Here is a 23,083-nt window from a genome sequence, read left to right as displayed (position 1 = left end):
GGACTCCGGAGTACATTTTATATAGAAATTATATGCACTTTATTATAATAAAAATATAATATACACTCAGTTTTTCATATATTAAAATGAAAAAAATAATTACAATTAAATTGCAAACGAAGTATTAGTTTTTTGAATTATAAAAATGAATACAAACTTAGATTTATTAAAAATAAAATAAAAATTGATCGACCGAACCACCGCATTCTGAGCTTCTCTTTCCTTCCTCTTTTTCCTCTCTTATTATTAATTAACCGAGTTGCCACGTGGCACACTTATGCTAGCGATTAATTTATTCCTCAAATAGTTTCGCATAAATTTTAGAAACAGGGAAAAAGTAGAGGGAAGAGAGAAGGAACCCAAACGTGATATCGGGAGAAAGGTATCTTCCGATCCATCTAGGTTAAGATTGGTTCCGATCTACTCTTTTCTTTTCTTTTCTTTTTTTTCTGGCAATCTGTGCTCAAGTGATCCAGTAGTGAGGTGTCATGAGTTTTGAACCATTTGGGAATGGAAAGTATGCGATTTTATTTTTTAAATCTAGGTTACGAGTGATTTCAATCTCTTTCTTTTACTGTTCGCTTCTCGACTTGTGATCCGATGATTCCTTTGTTGTGCTAATGTGAGTGTGCTAATTGAGAAGAGTCTTCTTGTTGATCTCAGGGCGACATGGCTACTGTTCGGAACCTCAAGATCAAGACATCTACTTGTAAGCGCATCGTCAAGGAGCTTCGCTCTTATGAGAAAGAGGTTGAGAAAGAAGCCGCAAAGACTGCGGACATGAAGGAGAAAGGCGCTGATCCCTATGATCTTAAGCAGCAGGTAAAACAAATGCAAGTCTTTTCTTTGCTCTTATGATCTTTTTATATGACCATCAGTTTGCTTTAATCAACCCCTTTCACTGTGCAATGATTCACCTTGTTTATGATTGCTTGTCCAACATCCATACTTTCTCTCCAGAAAAATCTCTTTTAATAATTTTTCAGTTTCCACTATTCAGAAATCTCTCTGAAATAGGCCCTTAATAGCTACTTATTATGCGGCTTCATAGAGTAGATAATTTGAGCAAAGGAAGGTGTAGTATATATCTGAAGCATTGCTTACAAGTTCCAAGGCAGATCTCATCTATTGTCTTTTCCAAGCTCGTCTTATTTATTTCGTCTTGTAGGCATCTATTTTCATGTTTTCTATTTGGCACTAGAGATTTAGAAATAGAAGTTGTATTGATTTTCCTGGTAATCTTTTATAGCAAATGCATTTCTACAATTAATAGACAGCATTCAGTTCTCTCCTTGAATTAGAATTTTTAAGAGCTTTTCTAGTGGTAACAGATTACAATGAAAGGTCCTACTGGTTGTATGGAAGGTATTATGGCTATAATTTATGTGAATTCCTAATGTTAGATTTGTAGAGAGGACTGGAATTCATAGGAGTAACTGGGCCTCCTTTGATATTGAGAGTTTTGCACTAAGGCTGTATTAGCACTCCTACTGGGTGTACTATAGTATCCTCAAGCAAAAGGTGCAAATAGATTTGAGGTACAATTTAAATGGACATGGATACAAGAGAAGATGAATGTCCATTTTTCGGTAACTTGGTATGGGTTCAAGCAATGAGGTCCAAGTATGTAGGAAAGAGGTTGATCCTAACTCTATTGGAATGGTAATATTTTCTTGAATATCTTCCTTCTTTTCTTAGGGTAACACCTAAGAAAATGGGACCTGATTGTCATGAGTTGACAGTACAGTTAAGCAAGAGACAAGCACAAAGTCACAGACTATTTGCAATCTTGTTTACACGCCATGTAAAAGTAACATTGTTGCTCAAATCTTCAGTAGCTTCTAGTCTTTGTTGTTTTCATTTTCCAAGACATGGAGGAAGTTTAGTCCTTGCAATTAGAGTAATGAATTTGCCGAATTCATGATATAATAAGGTGAAACGCCAATCCTAACATTCAAAGTACAGACGCAGTTCATAGAAATGATAGCAAAATGTTATTGTCTCTCCTATTTGCAAAGCTCTATCTCGAAGTCCCAAGATGATGCTTTCCTACCAATTGTGAAGAATACAGAGCTTAACGGGATCTGTGGATGCAAGGTTGAAGGGAACTTTTTCAGTCATTATTCAGCAAAAACTAGGTAGTAGGAAAAACTGATGCAAGCATTGATCTGAACCAGCTGATTGTTGATTTACGATGAGCTCTGAAAAGCCAAGATTTGAGGAATACAATGTTGACTGGAGGACCAGATGGAAACTTATCAACAACAAGGAATGACATTCTTCCTTGTCTTGTAGCACAACAAGGAGGCATTCCCAAATAAATGTATCATGGCATCAAATCCTCCTGATATATATATTTCTGTTAAGTTTTAATTCAATCTACTACAACAGGAGAATGTGTTAGCAGAGTCAAGGATGATGGTGCCAGATTGCCACAAGCGACTTGAAGCTGCACTTGCAGATTTAAAAGGAACCTTGGTATGTGTAATTTACATAACGATACAAACGTTCCTGAGATTCTTGTCTAAGCTGTGTTATTCTTTTGTAGGCTGAACTGAAGGAAGCAAACCAGCAAGGCGTGGAGATGCAGGAAGCTGATACCATTATCACAGAAGTCGAAGCTCTGTTTCAAACAGCAGAAGAGTGAAAAATCAAAGAAATGTTAACTTTAAGAGATTCAATTATCTAGAATCTGGTCATCATATATTCCTGCTAAGGGTGTTTTTGCATGCTTCCAGCTTTGCGTTGAAGATTCATATTCCCCAAGCATTTTAGTCTGTTGCTCTGATTACCTTTGGCCATCAACTAAAGATAATTTTGTGTTCCTAATTTGTCGAGACTCTGATTGACTTGTTATTTGTTAATGCTACTTTTATTTTATGAAACCCTGCTTCTGTTCATAAAAATTTCAGAGTAATAAATTCGAAATCTTTATTCTGGTGAAGATATAATTCGTATATAGTAAGATAACTCTGATCTTGGATTGAATGGATGAAGTATTGAATCAGGATTTCAACAACTAAGTGATATTTTAAGTAGCAATGACAATTCAACTGTAAGGAAAACCAATAGGTACGATCTAGATTTTAATTCTGCTGCTTTCTTGATATAATTACTTGCTTATAGTAATATTATACAACTTGCTACAGCCCATTGCATTCTATATACAAGAAAAATATTGAAACATTGGCCTAAGACCAGAATAAACTGGAGACTGAAAATGTTCATGGATTAACTGTGCTAATATCCGTGAAGATAATAGGCTCGACACCTGCGACAGGACAGTTGCTGAGATGCTTGGCTACACTGGAAGAAGCTCTCTGAATGACATTGGCAATATATGCATCCTTATGATCATAATGTTTATGTCAGTAAAATTTCATCAATCAGGTGCAAAAATGCTAATCAATAACATCTGCACATATATGCTAATTTTTGAAGACTTTAGGACTGCGAGAAGATGCTAATGGTTTTTTCAAACGCACAATTAAGCGTGGTTAGGGGAGAAATTAAGCTAGGAACTGGGATTACCCATATATATTAGGTTGTGGGAACTATATATTCTTGTAATTACATGTCAGACAGATGCATACAAGTATATCGATTACGACAACAATAGTGCAGTCTTATTATGGCTAGCATGTCAATATAACCATGTAAAAACCTTCACTTTTGCCAGCCGAACATTTGCAGTGTAGTTAAAATTACAAGCCTTATATCATGCTGACCAATTGGTTCTTCAAAATCAACAAGCAGAAAACAGAATCACACATCTTGAACACACCACTCTTCTTCCTTTTTTTCATTAGATGAATACAAGCCCAATAACTATTATTAATCAATTCTTGTGATCTAATAGAATTCTCTCCTCATACCAATCCTTCCTGCAGGAAAAAAAAAAGTAAGGAAAGAAAGAAACTTCAAGGAGGAAGAATGACTCAATTTGTCAAAGAAGCAATAGCTCATTGTTCAGCTACTAGACTGTATCTGCTGGTACTCGTCTTTCTTTTTCTACAGGAGATTCCACTGGCTTTCCTACTTGTCAGTAACAAATTCTTCAACTACTAAATAATGGTCCCATTAGTCTCCCACATTGTCAAACCATGAGACCCAAGGTAGGGTTTACAAAGTCTACCGACAAAGGAGATAGCACATGGTCTGAAGCATGACTGCATAATTCAAGAGGCCACTTGGAAGGAGGATCTAATGAGATCAGATGATGAGCATGAGCTGGTGTGGAAAATTTTGCGTCAATGCCCCAGAAAAAAAAGGTTTTATTTATCATTCTTGTTTTGAGGTCAAGACCTGATCTTGGGTCAACTTTCTAATCTACAAAATGAAACAAGGATATACAAGGATATATATATATATATATATATATATATATAAACTATGTGAATAATTAATATCTTTCTTTACTTTATTTTTGCTGATATTATGATCTGAGAAAAGCAATGGAAATTGTTAATTAACTCCTTTATTATTTATTTGCTCCTTACTCCATCCTCCATCCATGGTACACAATTTCCACAAGCCTTACTTGTCAATGGTCTTCAAAGGCAGGTAGATGGAAGAAACTTCTTGGAATGAGGAGGGCTTTAATCACAAAAAAGGACGACCTTTGACCCACCTCTTGCTACCTTTACCATCAACACCACCTCTCAACTCTCAACCGGTGGATCTCTTGAATGAATTTTGACCCACCAAACTAATGCTATTATATACAAACATTGCTGCTTCGTTTCAATGTGCCTACAATTTAAAGGCTTAATTTTCTTTTGGCTTCAAACGAATATTACATGAATTTTGGTAAAAGTGCAATAATCTTTATATCATATAAACGCAGTGGCGCCGAATAGATTCTTTCCTAGGACTAGGTATCTCATAGAAAGTTCTCTTGTTGCCATGGCTGAGATGTCCTTCAAGTAAATTTCTTTCTCAAGTTGGGAACTATTCTCCCTATGGTTAAGCAAGCAAGGTTTGCATATTGACCAGATTCTCTGCTACAATTGGGCATCTCAACTATATTCCTCCAACTCAGCACCATAATAACCTTATCTCTTCTTCCAGTTAGTTAAATACATGCAAAAAAAAAATCTTAGTTTATTCATTTCCTGAACTATGACTCAGTATCATATTATACCTCTTGAAAAATAAAATCGTATAATTTGCTCTCTGAACTAATTAAAACGATAAAATAGTATAAAGGATAATTCTTGAGTGGGTGTCATGAGATATACTGATATCATATTATAATGAAAGAGTAAAAATGTGATTAATGTAAAAAAAATCTTTCTTGAAAGAAAAATGAGCAAAAAATTTCTTGTGGTGTTTCATTTTCCTTCACTAATACATCCCAACATTTCCATCTCTCATCTAATTACATGTTCACAAGAAAGAGATAGAGAAATTAAAGAGAACAAGAAGAAACCAAAGTACTACAAAGCTAATTCTGAGCATTGCTTCTTATACAACTGCAATGGTGATGAAGTGAGCACCACCTCCTCCGCGATTCTACTCCTCTTCTTGCACCCACCCTCGCGGCCGTCCGCCGGAATAGTCGCGAGCAAGTCCACGCCGAAGAGCCTAACGACGCGCGGAGGCGGCGGACACCGCGGCTTCGCCACGACGAAGAGCTGCTTCTCGGGCCCGGTCGACCGGAGGAAGCCGACGACATCGCCGGCGTTGAGCTTCTTCTCCTTCACAAAGCGACTCCATCCTTTAGTGAGCACGTAGCTCTGGCTACTATTCCAATACGAGTACCGAAACCTCCACACTTTACCGCAGTTGTCTTCGAAGTTTAGAAGCACTCCTTTGGAGTTGCGCTGCAATGGGAAGTGCTTCTCCGCGTGCTGCTTCGGGATCACGAGGCGGTTAAGCTTACCGACGTCGCTGGGCGTCACCGCCTTGTCGAAGAGGTGCTCCACGGAGGCGGTAAGGGTACCGCTTCCCCCGCCGCAGGATGAGGTGAGGTTACCAACGCCGCCGGGGGAGGAGGTGTTGGCGGCGCAGAAGTGGTCGAGCTCGTCGACGTAGGTGTGCTTGCGTAACATGTCGACGATCTCGGACTTGGAGCGGGAGGAGATGAAGCGGAGCTCGGCGGCGGCGTCGGCGAGAGGGGGGAAGTTGGTGACGGCGTCGCGGCCGCGGAACCGCTGCGCCGCCACATCGTACGCCCGGGCGGCGTCAGACTCGGCGTTGAAGGTGCCGAGCCAGACGCGGTGGTGCTTCTCGTAGATCTGCGCGCCCCACCGGCCGTTGGGCTGCGGCACCACGCCCTTGTAGTGCGACGACGAGAGCTTTCTCGACTCCGCCTCGGCGTTCAAACTCGTCGGCTCCCCGCCGTCGAGAACGACGCTCGCGCCGCTGCCTGCGCGCTCCAGGTGGCTATTCTTGATTGGCCGGTGGGTACTACTGCAAGCTTCTTCTTCTTCTACGCAGCTAGCGTTGCTCTCCATTGTTTGGTATATTTGATGAAGGTTAGAGACTTGGGTGTATTTATAGAAGGATTAGAGTGGGTGGTGTGGGTCAACTCATCCCTTTCCTCTTTTTCTCACTTTTGATTTTGATTTCTTCTTAATTTGTGCCACTTTTAGCTTTGCTCGTTAGTTATAAGTTCGATTCCTTCGCATAAATATAACTATTTAATTAATTACTTTTTCTTTTATTTTTTTATCGTAGCGGCGTTACACGTAGGTATCTTCTTTTATCCGTTTATTGGGGAGGGGTTGATATAAAAAGCCAGTCTGTGATTTTATCAAAAGAGAAGAAAAAAAAAGGGGAAAAACTAAAGCTTTCTTCCTCTATTTTATCTATCTCTATCTGTGGATGGGGATATGGGGGTTTGGAGTTGATTTCGTTGGGTCTGGGGGAGTGGGACCCAAGAAGAGCAAGTTGATCAGGAGTGTGGACCATGCAAGGTATGGAAGTGCATCCCCCCTGAGATTTGCTGCTGCTGATAGTGCTGATCATGGCATGGTATGGTATGCCCTCTCTCTCTCTCTCTCTCTCTCTCTCTCTCTCTTCTTTCATTGAATATAATCTTTATAACACGAGTTGTTGTTATATATTAATCATATGGATTAAATACTTCTATGCATGGGTGATGATGTTTCTATGCCTTTTTAGCTAGCAAGATTTTATTTGTGATCTGGTTGTTGGGTTCTGATGATCTTAATTAATTATATTAAGAAGACATACAGTCTTTAAGGTGTTTGTTGTTATGTCTTTATGAGTAAAAACAAGAAGAAAGAAAGATAGTCTAATCCATTGTAAAGCTTTTGGCAGAACTTATAACAAGCTACAATTTTAATTGTTATTTGCAATTAATCACCTTAAAATGCAGCAGCAAAGAAGTGTAATTTTTTTTTACTGTCAGTGATGAGAGAGTTGGCATTTAAATAGTAGCTGGTCCTTGATTAGTTTTAGCAATCCATTCCATTCCTTGGGGCCTCCCCAAATTCCCCCTACAAGTTACTTGATATAAAAAAAGACTTAAAGAGATGACCTAGAATAGTGAGACAAAGAGAGGTCTCTCTAGATATATGCATAAGTTGGTCCTTTTTTTTTTTGAAATACTTATGTTTTATTACACAAGCCAAAAGTATATTGCCCGTGACGCAATGAAAAGAGAAAAGGCTTAAAAGGATAACAAAGTTATCATCTTTACCTCCTGCAAAATTTAGATAGGCTTTTGACCTCTAGGGCTTAGGATTTAGTGTTTGGAATTAATTGAGGTGATATTTATGCCTTTTAGTTGTTCTATCTTAGACCACATAGCGCATGCAAAATATTAATAGGATAATTAGACATCCAAAGCTCGTAAGAGAAAACTATTGCTCTCTTAAAAGTTTTCAATAGTATGTGTGCAACTATCCAATAGAATTTTAATGAAAGCAAGTGGTCAGAAATGAACCAACTCACTTCATGAGATAATCTTGAAACTTTTTGACAAAAGTTCACATGGAGAAATGGAGTATTATATTGAGGCCAATTGTGCAGTGACCAAGTTGATAGATAATAGTAAACTAGTATATCTTCTGTTGTCCAGAAAACAAGCTTGTCATTGTAAAGTCTATGAAGAATCCTCCACAGCCATCCTTATCTTACATGGCTTCATGAACAACCTTAGATTATATTAAATCTCCAAACTACCACCTCTAAGCCCATGTGTTTCATATCTCCGAACATACTTAACAAAAGGATAATGTGTTGGAATAGTTTAATTTGGAATCTCTGTTTGTTTTTAAGTTAGTGCTTCCTTACTCATGCTTTAGCTGTCATGCCATGGACTCTGTTCAAACTCCACAATTATATACTCCAACATCTCTTCTGGGGTTTATCCCCATATGAGTTGGCAATGACCTCATCCAAACCTCATTAGATTTCTTCCTTTGTTTTTTTAAATACAAAAGTTTACACTTTCTTCCTTTCTACACGGAAGCATTGTGCTTTTGATCTATTCGGTCTCTTTTGTTAGTACAAATAAGACACCTTTTGAAGATCTGATCCATATATTGGAAAAAAAAAGATGCATACTGTGATAAACCACTAGCTTTGCATCTGGAACGAACCTCGATGGTCTAACTGATAGAGACATGCATATGGAACTCGATTTAGCTATATTAGATTAATGTATTTTCCTTCAAAATAGTGGGATAGAAGAATAAGTAAATAAACTATCGTACTACAGTTAAGTTAACTGAGAAAAGAAAAGGAAAAAAAAAGCAACTAGGATTGAATTTCATGTCCCTATCTATGATATCAAGTTGCATGGTGGGTGGTCCAGAGTTACAGATGCACTGAACCTAAAATTATATGCTTCATGCTTATAGCTCTACTCATAATTCCCATGAAATTGATACATAACAAATCATAGGTATTATTTGTCAGTATATAAATTTTTTTGGGGATTGTTGCAGACTTTTGAATCTAGGCCATTTCTAATTTAAGAAGGGCCAGTCATCTCCTGCCCTTTGTATTGGATGCGTCAGAACTTGTCCCTCTGTTCCACTTAGGACAAAGACCATCAGATCCAGCTATACTTCCTGGCCCAACTCAATTTGTCTCATGAGTGAATCCAATTGTTTCATCTCAAGCTCTCATTTCTTGAGTTGAATACAGGAGGCAGCACATAGGATTCTCTTGAGAAATTTCTAAGGCTCTCAGGTGGTTTAATGATGTTATAACCCCCACTGCTGCTTTGCCTCCAGCAAAAATTGGATGTAGGAACTTCCTACTATCGCAACGCATCGCGTTTTGTTATTGTCTATTAATCTTGCTAAAGAATTTTTCCTTCTTAGCTAATTTATAACTATGATTGAAAGATCGATAGAAATATACAATCTGTCTCCTATGTTTTAACAGTATAAGAAGCAAATTATGCGCTTTTATTTTTCTACAGATGACTTGGTGTATAAAACCAACTTAGAAGGGGTCAAATGACATGGGCCATATAAATATCTCTGCGTTAATGTAGTAATGAATTTTATTCTAAAATATGCATGTAGATCTATTATTTATATATATATAGAGAGAGAGAGAGGTAGAGAGAGAGAGAGCGAGAGACTTGTTACCCTATTGGCTAGGAGAAGTTGTTACTCATAAGAATAACATCATGATCTAGATATTATTTGTGTTGTAGATAACTTCCTCACCATTCTTCCAAATAGTTCTTCTCTCCCTTGTCTTCTTCCAAGGAATGGCAATGTTGGATTATATTAAAAACTAATGAGATAATGACTTCTTCTCCCCTGTGGTTGTGGTTGTGGTTGGTGGAAAGGAGTCGGATTTGTCTTTCTTAGCCCATGAAACGAGGTCAAGTCAACCAAATAGCAATTTGCATGTAGAATATTAATTAATATAGCTGTCGATTGTAGAAAAACCAAGTGCTACGATTACTCCACGTTCGGTCTCTATCTACTTGGCCCTATTTCATGGAATCCGGTATCAAATAGTAGACCAAAATTTTGAGATATGATTAGAGAAATAATTTAAATATTTTAAAAAATATTTTATTGACATATAACGTGACACGAGTAGAAATATAAAAAATAATCATCCTCAGTGAAATAATATGAGATTATAGCAAGAGGTCCTGAGTTTAAATTAAAGTAGCTCTATTAGCGTGGTAGCATAGTAAGATGTCTTGAATTCAAACTCGGGCAGATCTATCTGGTCGATTATTATTATTATTATTTAAAACTCTCTTTGTATGTATGCTTGAATTCAAAGATCCAACATGAGACTCTTCACCAAACCTGGCCAAACTATTGGTCAGACATGAATGGCTCTTGCCTAATTGGGTTGTTCTCTTCTGTCTTCTTCTTTCCACTAGTATGAAGTGTGAATAGCCAACTAATAGTTTGGCTCTTCATGACCATGAGCACATTGTCTTCAAGAACCAATGACAAGCTGAGATTATTTTGTTTGTCTCTTCTTTCCCAGGTCAGATATAGCTAACTATATGCCACAAGTATCATGATGCAGAGTAGCAAGTTTCAAATAACTGCGGCGGCTCCACTAGCCGTAATGGAGTTTTTTTAATGTCCATGTTTATCACAATGGAGGATTAGGATCGATATATGGGTCAAGACTTCGATCCGAGTGTTATGTTGTTAATGATCACTCTGTTAGTTCTGTTATTTAATAATACCTTCTAATCATTCAACTTTTGAAAATGGGGAGGCTTATTGAAGGGCAAATTATTTGGTTGTTGATGTCTAATGTGGCGTGACTATTTAGATTCGCTTAGTATAATGGCTTAGCGATTTATTAGTTTGGAGGAGTAGCTCAATAGCACTACAGCTTGGAACAGTGACTTAATATTAATTAGCTAAGAGAAATAGTTCGGCGGTATAATAATTTGAAACTTAAATTAAATGATTTTATGTATGTGTTGGCTAAAAACTTAATGAATTGTAAGTGTTTTTGTATTAAATAAGAGTTGATCTTTTGTTCGATCTATATTTAGCTGTTGAGCTCAAAGATCAAAATAAATAAATAATAATGCCTTTTTAATCACCCTTTCCTTATAAAGGGATTCTTGAATAGGATAAAATTTTCAATCGGATATGTCCTCAAATTTGTCTTATCACTTCCTGGCTCCTAGTAGAGATGCACTATAGTTCCATCTCCAGCTGTGATAGATGTGCAGAATGACAAATCTGATAATAGCCATATGATTATTTTATGTTACTTTTGCATGCATCACAGCTGACCTTTTCTTTTCCATCAGAAACACCACAGGTAACTTGAGGTCAAATTCAATCACTAGACCATTTTCTAGTGATCTTCGTCAAGCAAATTACTCAAAATAATGCACTGCGAATCATAATCATTGAAAGGAAGGAATGTAAAATGGATGAAAAGAAAAAGAAAGGTTCCATTCAGTTAATTCTTACTGAACTTCATCTATATAGCTTGTACAAATTTACAGAAGGGCCCCATGAATGGGCAGGAAAATAGATACGTCTACAAAATAAGGGCAGAAAGAAAGAGAAAGGAAATGTTGCATAAGCCATTAACAATAACTCTATATCCAACTGGTCATGAAGTTATCGTCTGCGAAATAAGACGAACTTCATATTGATCATTCTCACCTTTTCCTGCATCCAAACAACAAAGGGACAGAATATTTCATTCTTCATTTTTTAAAATCTTGCTTAAACTGTGATAAAAGCATTTAATTGTTCATCAAAAGAAATCTATTACTAACTCACCAATTTCTGCAGTGATTCCTGGCCCAAAGAAGGACGAAAACTTGGCCTGGAAGTTCATAACCAGAAAGTATTTGTAAGTATAAATGTATGTCTCTCTACCAAACAGCTCACAGCATACAGTTAGACACTAGTTTTATTTACTACGTTTCCCATTAAAATTTGATAGACATATAGGTGAGGCCCCAAAACAGACATCGGACTATATGCCCCCAGAAAATGATAAAAACTTCCTCCATTTCATTGTTGAATAAGCTACTAAACTTAACAACATTTCTACAGTGATCTCTTCTCTGTCCTGCCCTAGCTTAAGGAGAAGATGAAAAAGTAGAGTACTTTAACGCCTTTTCATTAGATACCTAGAGTGGTAATAATATCACAAACTCACCTATTCAGGGAATAAGTTTAGCAGAAACCTATTTTTTTTACTAAAAGAACTCATTGAACACTACATCGTCAGATGTACGTCAGTAATGTTTCAGTTCACCAGCTTGCAGGACAAGTTGCATGATTCCATATCTCTGTCAGTCTAAGGACTAATTGATTTCATCTCGGAAGAAAAAAGAAGAAGAAATCCACCTGTCTTTGTTCAAAATCTGATATCTTTAAAGCTTTAGCTTCGAACACAAGGACTAGACAGTATTTTCCATCTTCAGTGACCTGAAAGAACAGGCATTAGATAAGTATTTCACATGGTGGGAATGCTTTGAGAAACAGTACCAGATCGGAGTTTGGCAACAAAAAGTCCAAATCAGTCTATGCTTTTACGAGATATATTCATCTATCGAATAGTGGATCTACCGATCATTGACAGAATACAAGAAATCATGAAATTTCACACACAAGAAAAGATAATACTAAAAATAAACCAAGATAAAACATCCTTAAGAATGTGACATAAAGCAGAACAGCCACTTCTTCTGTCGAGAATGAAATAAGTACAAATGTAAAGTGTCCTCATCCACTCAATTATTGCTAATTTCTTCCTCACGGAAGTTGCATGGCAGTTCGAAGTACACAACAAATATAATTTCTATAAAATAGCCCAAACTTTTTATGGAGAAAGAGGCAACAGAAATATGTCTGGATAACAATTAGGATGAAACATAGACCTCTTTAATAATCATGTAGAGACCAGTTTCATTAGCTTACATATATTAAATAAAAAAACTATGCATAGCATTATCCCCTGCACTAGATCTTGATGAATACATAATTTAATGACTAAGAGGCAGAACATACTTCTTCACGGATCATCTGTAAGATAGGTGCACTACGCCTTGCAATTCCACCGCCCTGTAAGTTAGACAGAAAATTTTCAGAAATTTTCATATATTTAGCAGAACATCTAGTACATTTGAGAATTATGTTTTCTCTGATATTTCCAACTCTTAACAATGCAGTGAATTTTGCAGAAACAGGATAATCTTTGTTAAATATTAGTATATCTTGTATGAATTAGTATAGCGACCATATCAACAAAACTAAAGTAATCCCAATGCATGATGATACTAGATTCAGGAGGCATGTATATCTTTGGGCAGCCATTTGTGATACCAACTTTAAAATCTTTGTACTGAATGAAAACTGAGGCAAGAAAATGAAAAGCATAACTAGGTTTACATTCAAGTATAAAATTTATTTATGGGCTTCCTTATGGTTTTCCTAACACTATGTTTGCCCAATATCAAAGATTATCTTCCTTACCATTGACAACTCGAATGACAGGCTTTGATTGATAAACAAGTTTAAAAGGATAAGATAATAGACCTCTTACCAAACACATACGAGTGGCTCCCTAACCATACTTCGAGGAACCTGAAGTTCTTTGATCCAGTAAAGGACTGATATTTGTGTGATCATATGGTGGAACTGAGAGAATCATTCATAAGTCTAAACCTTCTAAAGAGAAGCTAGTGCCAAACAAATTCCACCCGTGATTCTTGCAATTCTATCAGAAACTTTGGAGGAAAAATACTAGGTTCCATGATTGTCATATTTCAGTAATATAAAGGAACATGATATCTGAAAAACTGTGTATGAAATCAACTAGTTATATATGATTATGCCATACAACATTTATCTGTTATAGTATGATTATTACATCAGAAAACAAGTAGGTTCAGACAAGAGAAAGCAATAGTGTAAAAGAAAAGAGCTGTAAAGGAAAAGGCTACCTGACCATATTGGAAGATTCGCTTTAGGGCCTCATCTAAATGTTGCTCATCACCATAACGATACCGTATAACATCGTCCCTCACCTAAAATAATATCATATTTAATCTAGAGTTGAAGCCAATAAAAACTAATTGGCCTTCCAGTGTAAAATGTTACCTGCTTGAGGATAGGAGTAGCACATGTTTCTCTCAAGGTTTGTGCATCTGAGTAGGTTATGCAAGGAACTGGTTTCAGTTCTGCGTACTGCTTGCAGATAGCATGCAAGAAAGGAAATTGATGACAGGTCAGCAACAATAAGCAATCAAAGAGTATCACGAAGAACAGTCCTACTCACTCTGTTTTAAATCGGACTGTTCTAAGGAAGTCCATAATACAAACACTACCTAATTAAAATTCAAGTTTCATTCATTAGAAGTTCTCCATAAAGCAACAGAAGTTCTGCTAAGTGGATTGTGTTGCAGAAGATTCTTTCTTTCATGCAGATTATGTAAATAACATTGACATGTGATGCATCTTTTATTTTTTAGATAATCAAGCTCATAAAAGGAGTGTTCACCTTCAAGGCCATGCCAATGATTGCAAGAGGAAATCCATATGTTAGCATTATAGCAGACCACTCAGAGCCAGGAAGAATAGTGAAATATGCCCCAAATCCATATCTAACAATAAATTGACACAAAATGTGAAAGTTAAACATTCTTCCTGGATCATCTAAATGTTAGTAACCAAATCTACTTACGAGAGAAGTGAGCCACCAACAGCTAAACCAATGACACCAAATGAAACCTGTAAAAGAAGTAGAATAAATATTCATATCTATTTAATTTCTCATGCAAGGTCGCACATTTCTACAATTGATGCAGCTAATAAGCTTCTAATGAGATCAAATAAGCCCCGTCAAGAAATCTTTCCAAGACTAATACCTTGGCGAGCGTGAACTCGTCGTCGGCAACGATGGTCTTCCCGGCGGCGGCGGAAGCCTGCGAGGAATCGGCAGCACCGGCGACGAACACGAGCCTCGCGCGATGGGGTTGGGGAGTGAAGGAAAGGGTTGGGCGTCTTCGCGCGGTCGGAGAGATGAGTCGTCGGCCGGGGAGGAGCGCGAGGCGTTGCGTTGAGCACGACGCGGTGGTGGTGGTGGTCGTCGCGGACGACATCGCTGGGTTCTCCTCCTCCTCCTCCTCCTCTCTCGCTCTTTTATTTAATCGAGAGAGAAAGTGGCGTCGAGTTCGTAGTAGGTATCTTCTTGTGGAAGAGGATTAGAGATGGAAGTGTGATCGAGTAGAAAGAATAGAATAGTCGGAGTTTGAGATGGATAAGAGTTGTTTAAGTTTGTGTGGAGAGATTGGATGGTGATGAGGTGCTCACTCCAATGACCACCAAATATTTGGGAATTACCTCTCGTTTTTTTTTCTTTCTTTCTTTTAATTTTACTGCCAAATTAGCATTACCTATTACATTTCCATTCAATCTTACCATTTAGAATATACCACAAATTATTATTATAATTTTCTATATGTTTATATATCTTATTTTATTAAATATTAATTAGATCCTGATATTCTTTATTAACAAACGAGGCTTCTAAGATTCCAACTTCCAAACTTCCAAGCAATCATAAAGCGTACACGCAATGGTTAACACTTTTCACTTTTATTCTTCCACGTGGCACGAATTAGAGACCAGTTAATTCCTCGTCCAAATCGCTTGACCAAGCCCATTAGCTTGATCTAATTTAGTCCTCCCGGGTTTAGTCTTGATAAATTTACATCCTTCCTTTCTATCATGTACTCTCTCTAATCTTTGGATACTGAATCTTTAGTATAGTAAGAAAAATAGAGCCCCGTGAGAAGAGAAAATGTAGTGTGGTAATATCATTTTTCATCTATTTCTACGTGGCGCACCTGCGCCGGGCCTTAACCGACCTACGCCGTACGTTGTTCGGTGCGTGAGGGGAAGGCATCGTGGCGTGCGCACCAAACATCCTATGCGTATGATAACATCCACCGTCCATTATTTTTTATTGTCGAAATTGAACGGCAGATTAACTACTCCGCATGTTATATTATAGAAGGATCTTCGTGTACGAAAATTTTCCCTTTTCCTCCTCCTCCAGTAAAGTCCAACCTCTTCCTCTCTTTTCTCTCTCTCTCTCGCTCATCTCTCCTCTTCTCTTCTCTCTCTCGACCGCTTGGAATTTTGCTTTGAATCGGAGATTATGCTGCAGCGGTTCGTCGACAGCGTTCTCGCCCTCGCGAAAGAGTGAGTTCGTTGCCTTCCCCTCTTTGTTCCGTATGTTCTTCTTTTCTTCCTCTGGAGCCGTTCCTTTTTCTTGATTTATAATGGAATCGGATCTGGGAATCAAATTTTCGTCATGCAAAATGATTATATCTGGATGATCTTGATAGTAGATATGAGTAGCAATGGCGGGAATCGGTTCCGTGGTATGCAGCAGTTGTGACCGGATGATTAAACATGATATCTAGATTCTTGTTAAGGTTACCTCTTTCTCATGGCATTTGACATCTGTTGTCGTGTATTTGTGGGTAGGTTGTACTTGGAGGAAATTAGTTATTGTTCTTAATTTTAACTTGTTTGGGATAGAACTTTGTTGAATTCTATTCCGTTGGTTGGCCTATTTGTGGTACTTAATTGATTTTAAGTCTAACTGTAGTAAACAACAAGTTAGTGATTAGTTTGTTTTTTTTCCTGGTATTCAAACTGGAAACTTTGCAAAGAGTAGTCTCTGTTTAAATTTTTTTAAATCATTTCTCCTTCACAGGAGAGTCTTGTAAACTGAGTCTCGTTGTTGGATGATTTTATGTATTTCGCTTTGTCATGCAGATCTGTGAAGACATTCACTTATGAATCTTTGAACAATATTGCGAGGCTGATAAATGGGGTTTCAGCAGTCTTGTTGACTCTATTGCCAGGAAAGGCTAACATTTTAGAAGGCATCCATGGCTGGGAACTTAGACCCACACTCCGGGGACCTCGGCTTCCTCGTTGGATGGAAAAGTAAGTCTGAATTCTCTTTTTGGTTGTTAGTTGTAAGTAGTGTGGAGAATTAAAAAGAACTTCGGCATGAATGGTGCGAGAAGATGTTGTGACTTCTTACTGACAAAGGATGCATAGAGACGGTTAATTAGAAATTTAGAATGTAAGTTTATGTTGTTGTTTGTCATACTGCAAAAGAAAATTAAGAAATTGAAAGGTTTCAACAAGGGACAAAAAGGGCATTCCACTGCACGAGAGGCTCCTGCCTATATGGGGTATAGAAATGGAAAATATAGACAACCTTACCCTCATTTCTAAATATACTGTTTACATAAGTTGAACCTATGACCTCTTGGATACTAGGGGCAAGCCTTATGGTTGCAAGTCACACACTCTAAACAATGGGCAGTGGAGAATGTGAAAGGTCATTTTTTATTCTTGAATATTTCAAAGAGCGGAATAGTTATGCATCTTCTTCAGTATAGTCATGTATCCGTCATATTCTTTCAGTATGTGTCAACTTAGGATTACTGAATTCATAGTAAAGTAGGATATAATTATTTGCTCTATGGAATGGATAACCTTGGGAGGAGTTGGTGATAGACTTCAGAATAATACAGTTTAAGATTGACAAGCTTGATCCAGTATCATTACATGATAATTTCAATTTGCTGAACTTGAACACAATTGTTTTTCTATATGAGAAGTTTTAAAATGAAGAAGTCTTTGTATGTAGATATGCTCATACAATTTACACTACAATGCAATTATGAAGGCATAGCTTGCCTTGGAAGGTGTACAATGATGCCAGTATGTTGAGTTCTGTGGAATTTTGGATATGTGATTACACTTATTTTGTTACTTTATGTCATGATTGTTCTAGTATGGTACGTTTCTATTACTATATTCAACAACAATTTGTCTAACAGTGATAAATGAATGAATGAACTTCATTTTTGTTACTTTCTATAGGATGACCTACTTTTATGGATAGAATTGTTAATTTTCTCAACTAAGATTTTGCATCTTCTAACCATTTGCTTATTCTTTATGATGATAGTGGTGTTTCTTCATTTAACAAATTTATTCACGAGCTATCCGTGGATTCTGACGCATCATCAAGCACTGATTCTACATCTGAAGAGGATAATGAAGAGTACACATATCCTGCCTCTCCTATGTCTCAGTCTTCACGCTTATCTCATACAAGCAGTTTTACTAGATATGATAGACGTGTGACACGTTCTATCAGACGTCTACTTTCCTGGTTTCTGTGGACTGCAACAATTCTTCTTTGGTTGCCACTTACTTTATTCCAGTCAGCTAGGTTTCAGAGAGAACAAACTGTTTCTATATATAATCCAGAAAATCGCCAGCTTTCAGGTCCTCATCTTACTGTGAAATCAGTTCATGTAAAGGACCATGTTCAGTGCACCACTGACAGGAGACGCGGAGTTTTTGAGGTAATACTGAATGTATTTGAATTAAATGTGAGCTAGCTTGTGCAACTAGTGCAAGTTTTTAATCGATGCAGTAATGGTCCAATATTTTACTTGTTACATCAGTTCCTTTGAGACTCAGCTAAATTTAGTGGGATTAATTACGTTTCTAATACCTTACAAAATGTCTTTCAGGATCTTCAGCTAGCAATTGAAATATTCATTGAATCGGTTTTTGACGTCGTTCACAAGGCAGCGCATTTCCTTCTTTCTCCTTCTGAAGTTTGGCAGAAACTATTCTCATGGTTTTCTTCTCATGAAACTGGTGGAATAGTAGGTTATGACAGTGATCCAGATGTACCCATTCCAACTGCTACTGTTGGCAGTTCAGATCCAACTCCCATTGAAAGGCAGACCACATTTCATTATTCTCTAAATACGGACTCCCGAACATGTAAAGATGTCATTACTGAGCTTGGGTAGGCACTGCCTTCTTGTTTGTTTGTTTTTAATTCTTATTTTGGGTTTAACTTTTAGAAAAGATATGAAGAATAATGACTCGTTAGAATGTGATCTAATTGAATCAATACGATTTAATCCAGTGTCGCTTACCTTTATTAAATTTTAGTGAAAGATTGAAATTAGTACAATGGAAGCATGGAGATTATCAACTGGCTGTGTCCATTTGAGATCAACTCCTTAGAAATTGGTGTCAAAATTCTAGCCAGAGAGTGGAAAATCTTCCAGATATATGAATAGTGTAGACAAAGGGTGAAAGATGTCAACTTTTGACATATTGACTCTTCTTTACCTCTAAACAACTTAGGCTTAGAGCCAAGCGAAGATTAATGCCATAGTTAAGTACATAATAGGATACAAAATCCAGAGTCATTATGTTTTATGTTTATTGGGAAGTTGTAGATTTTATTTATGTAGGTCTTTGTGGGAACCTGAATTTTCCTTTCTAAGGAAGTGGTGGAGTTCAAGTCAAATAAACTTGTAAACCTTAGAGTCGAAAAATGGTAATAATGGGAGGTTGATTTGATGAATAAGGTCGTGATTTCCATTTTACCTTACTTCTGTCTTACATGCAACTACCTTCTACTGTTCCTTTTTTCAGATTTTGCATCTGAAACAGTTGTGGTGGGGTTGCACTTCATTTTGAATATATGTGGTGAGTTAGGTTAATTATTGACTTTTGAAGGTTGACTGGATCTACTGGTGTAGATTCTGTAGAGTGATGGCATCATAGAGGAGAGTAATGGAGATGGTTCTGTACAAGATACCAAATGAGTTTAAATGCTTATGATCGTTTCCATGTATTTATCATTCATGAGGTACTTTTCCTAAACAGGATAATAGCACAGGATAATAGCCTAACATTCTTGGGGCCAAATATTCAAGGTCAGCCCCATTTGATGTACAATGTATGCATTCCAAGCTTGGCTCAACTGCTTTTAGACCGAGGGGACTTTAAAGAATATGGACCATTGTTAGCACTGTCTGTATAACTAATCTGTATAACTAATAAATGTGACAATGATGTTTTTTGTTTAGCTTCTTTGTTTCCTAGTGGCAGGACACCAATTAGCATACTTGTTCAGTAGTTTGGTTATATTGCATTTGTGCATGCAATTATTCATTTACTTATGTGTTCATCCTATTGATCATTTAACCAAATCTCATGATCTTCTCACTTTAGGTACCCTTACGAGGTTATACATGTGGCTACTTCTGATGGATATGTGCTGCTTCTGGAGAGAATTCCAAGGTTCCTATAGAATTCTTCTTTAGTTTCTAATTCCATCTTATTTGTTGATACAGCATAGTTTAATTGTCTAACTTGTGAGTGCATGATATATGGTATGTTTCAGGCGTGAGTCGCAAAAGGTTGTGTATCTGCAACATGGAATACTGGATTCATCAATGGGGTGAGTTTCTTTTAATGGATCTTCATTAATAGTGGTTTTACTCTGAAATCTTTCCCAATGTGTCATTTTCATAACATGTTAAGTGAGCTTGTAAGATATCAGCTTTCACTAACATGTTAAAATATAGATGCATACATGGTCTACTTTTGCTGGCCATAATCGTATGCATGTTCATTTACAATGTCATCTATTTTTCATTTATTTCTTTTCTTGTTACAGTTGGGTGTCTAATGGTGTTGTTGGTTCTCCTGCATTTGCAGCCTACGATCAAGGTTGATGTCATTCTTTGAATATTGCTCTCAGTATTTTGCAAAAGGGCTAGTTATCATATATGCAGTCAATGTTGGATGTTGATGAGGAATCATTTAGTCCAGTGTGGTTGATTAAAATTATCTCACTTTCAGGTTATGATGTATTTCTTGGAAACTTACGTGGATTGGTTTCAAGGGAGCATGTAGACAAGAACATTTCCTCACGCAAGTAAGTTTTTTGTTACAATTATCAGTCTTCATGAATTACTGCTAGTACTGGATATTTGCTGCTTAGTTCTTCTATCAAATTATAACAATTGTGCTATTTCCAATATCACACAACCGCACTAGCAAAATGATAACACATCAATTTGATAGAAGAACTGTTATATTCATGTCATACGTGTAATTCCACCATAAGTGGAACACATGCTCATGTTTGGGGAGGAAATGAATATAGTCTGAGACTAATAGACTAGGAATACATGCTGTCAAGTGCCAACTAGGTGCTTGGGCTACGTTCGCTGCCTAGACGACAGCATCTGACAACAATAGGTTTGTCGCTTGGGGTAGCCAGTGCTTAAACAGTCAAACCTTTTTTATTGCTAGTGTTGCTTTCTACTGGTGGCAGTATCTTTTCCAAGTAAAGACTTCCCTAAGAGCTTGTCCGTTTTTCCTTGTTTCAGAATGATCCAAATGATGGTCATGAATTTTATATGATCTCTCTATTCAATGCTAGGGTTTACGGCAATTTAGTCCTGTTTGGTCAAGACAAATAAATGTTTCTGATTGAGAAACAGCATGATGAAAAGATTCATGCAGCCAACCCCATGTAATTGTGACTCAAGGCTCTGTTGTAGTTTTGCAGTTCAGTAGTTTACTTGAGCAAAGTGCTACCGCTATTAGTAAAGCTTGACAAGCTGATTTTAACATGAAAAAGGGGCTAGGCCATAGTGTTTTCATGGTGCATCTCAAAAGCATGTGAGTTTTTTGACGTACATTGGGTGACTTAAAATTCAATTAGAATATCTTTCTTTCACATGTGAAAAGTTGATATGCATGTGTCTTCACATGGATTCCCGAGAATGTCGAAACTTATTCTAGTTTTTGATCATATTTAACCAAGTCTAACCAATGTTTGTGTTCACATATTGCATGTATGTTTATCTCAGAATTTGCATTCAGATTTATCTGCAAATGTTAATTCAATGCAGGTACTGGAAATATTCAATTAATGAGCATGGAACAAAAGACATCCCTGCATTAATCGAGAAGATACATGAAGTTAAAACTTTGGAATTAGGTAAAAGCTGTTCACCTGATTCAGAAGATGCTATCACTGATCAACCGTATAAACTCTGTGCAGTCTCCCACAGCCTGGGAGGAGCTGTGATGCTTATGTATGTTCTAACACGTCGGATAGCAGAGGAACCTCACAGGCTATCGAGGTTAATCTTGCTATCTCCTGCTGGCTTCCATGAGGATTCTACAATAGCATTCACTATAGTGGAGAAGATAATACTGTTGCTTGGTCCTTTACTTGCTCCAATAGTACCTGGGCTGTATATACCTACAAGGTTCTTCCGGATGCTTCTGAACAAGTTGGCTAGAGATTTTCACAACTACCCTGCAGTGGGGGGCCTTGTTCAAACTTTAATGGGCTATGTTGTCGGTGGTGATAGTTCGAATTGGGTAGGAGTGCTTGGATTGCCCCACTACAACATGTACGACATGCCTGGGGTGTCATTTCACGTTGCACTTCACCTTGCACAGATGAAACGAGCCAGAAAATTTATTATGTATGACTATGGAAGTGTGGCCGCAAACATGGAGGCATATGGGATGCCGGAACCCTTGGACTTGGGAACTTGTTACCATCTTATTGATATTCCTGTTGATCTGGTGGCAGGACATAAAGATAGGGTCATTCGTCCTTCGATGGTAAGAAAGCACTACAGGTTGATGAAAAAGGCTAAGGTGGAGGTCTCCTACAATGAGTTCGAATATGCTCATCTGGACTTCACATTTTCGCACAGGGAGGAGCTTTTGGCATACGTCATGTCCCGTCTGCTGCTAGTCGCTGATCCGCAAAAGCACCAGACCTATCGGACCGCCATGAGACTTCGAAAACAAAACAAAACCACGTCAAGAATGGATGGCGATGAATCAGAGCGTACACAAGCAGATGAAATTACACGAGACTGTTGAAGCTTGTTAGCAAAAGGTTTTATTTTGTTGGTGCCTCCTGTGTATAGAGATCTTCTTCTTACTTTTTTTACTCGGATAGTTTACAGCTCCCAGATATACGAGGGACGCATCCCGTTGAAAACTAGTGGTGATGTGGATGTCTCTAATGAGGGATTGATTTTTTTGCATCCCTTGATTGTCATCAAAAAAAGTTCTCATTGCAAACTTTCGCCGTGTTGCTTGACATTCATTTTTGATGCTGTCTTTCAACTTCAGGGCAGTGATCAATGCTTATGCTAGTAAGGAAGGTCTGTGACATATGCTGTTTGCCATTATCTCGTGGAAATTTTCCAGAAGACGTAGAGACAGAGCTCTTTTAAAAG

The 23,083-nt window shown here is 37.5% G+C and overlaps 4 protein-coding genes across 5 annotated transcripts; 2 read left to right on the top strand and 2 right to left on the bottom strand.

Annotated features, from left to right (window-relative positions):
- The first annotated feature begins 277 nt into the window (after window positions 1-277).
- Window positions 278-2,885, top strand: LOC140788835 (tubulin-folding cofactor A). Of its 2 annotated transcripts, none has more exons than XM_073138307.1 (4): window positions 278-382; window positions 664-822; window positions 2,392-2,478; window positions 2,549-2,885. In XM_073138307.1, exons 2-4 carry the CDS (start codon window positions 670-672, stop codon window positions 2,645-2,647), a joined length of 339 nt encoding a protein of 112 aa, XP_072994408.1. In that variant the 5' UTR covers window positions 278-382; window positions 664-669; the 3' UTR covers window positions 2,648-2,885. The 2 variants fall into 2 exon arrangements, with proteins under 2 accessions (XP_072994408.1, XP_072994409.1); XM_073138308.1 differs by having other exon boundaries at window positions 323-402.
- A 2,423-nt stretch (window positions 2,886-5,308) lies between these two features.
- Window positions 5,309-6,491, bottom strand: LOC140788834 (AP2/ERF and B3 domain-containing protein Os01g0693400-like). Its single transcript, XM_073138306.1, has one exon. It carries the CDS (start codon window positions 6,456-6,458, stop codon window positions 5,439-5,441), a length of 1,020 nt encoding a protein of 339 aa, XP_072994407.1. The 5' UTR covers window positions 6,459-6,491; the 3' UTR covers window positions 5,309-5,438.
- A 4,868-nt stretch (window positions 6,492-11,359) lies between these two features.
- LOC140787986 (uncharacterized) lies at window positions 11,360-15,237 on the bottom strand. Its single transcript, XM_073137047.1, has 9 exons — window positions 14,819-15,237; window positions 14,635-14,681; window positions 14,452-14,554; window positions 14,052-14,138; window positions 13,895-13,978; window positions 12,960-13,013; window positions 12,297-12,377; window positions 11,721-11,766; window positions 11,360-11,606 (listed from the first exon to the last, which is right to left on the bottom strand). The coding sequence occupies exons 1-9, from the start codon at window positions 15,050-15,052 to the stop codon at window positions 11,548-11,550; spliced, it is 795 nt and encodes a 264-aa protein (XP_072993148.1). The 5' UTR covers window positions 15,053-15,237; the 3' UTR covers window positions 11,360-11,547.
- Window positions 15,238-16,011: 774 nt separating this feature from the next.
- Window positions 16,012-22,925, top strand: LOC140788142 (uncharacterized). The gene is made up of 9 exons (XM_073137277.1): window positions 16,012-16,157; window positions 16,740-16,913; window positions 17,953-18,355; window positions 18,527-18,810; window positions 20,034-20,102; window positions 20,206-20,262; window positions 20,482-20,534; window positions 20,667-20,742; window positions 21,728-22,925. Exons 1-9 carry the CDS (start codon window positions 16,114-16,116, stop codon window positions 22,719-22,721), a joined length of 2,154 nt encoding a protein of 717 aa, XP_072993378.1. The 5' UTR covers window positions 16,012-16,113; the 3' UTR covers window positions 22,722-22,925.
- Window positions 22,926-23,083: the final 158 nt, after the last annotated feature.

The sequence above is a fragment of the Typha latifolia genome, chromosome 5 (assembly GCF_019914945.1).
Source record: "Typha latifolia isolate L0001 chromosome 5, TyphaL0001v2, whole genome shotgun sequence".
Classification (NCBI taxonomy): Eukaryota; Viridiplantae; Streptophyta; class Magnoliopsida; order Poales; family Typhaceae; genus Typha; species Typha latifolia.
The sequence above is the reverse complement of the archived record's forward strand: the minus strand, read 5'-3'. Positions and strand labels throughout refer to the sequence as shown.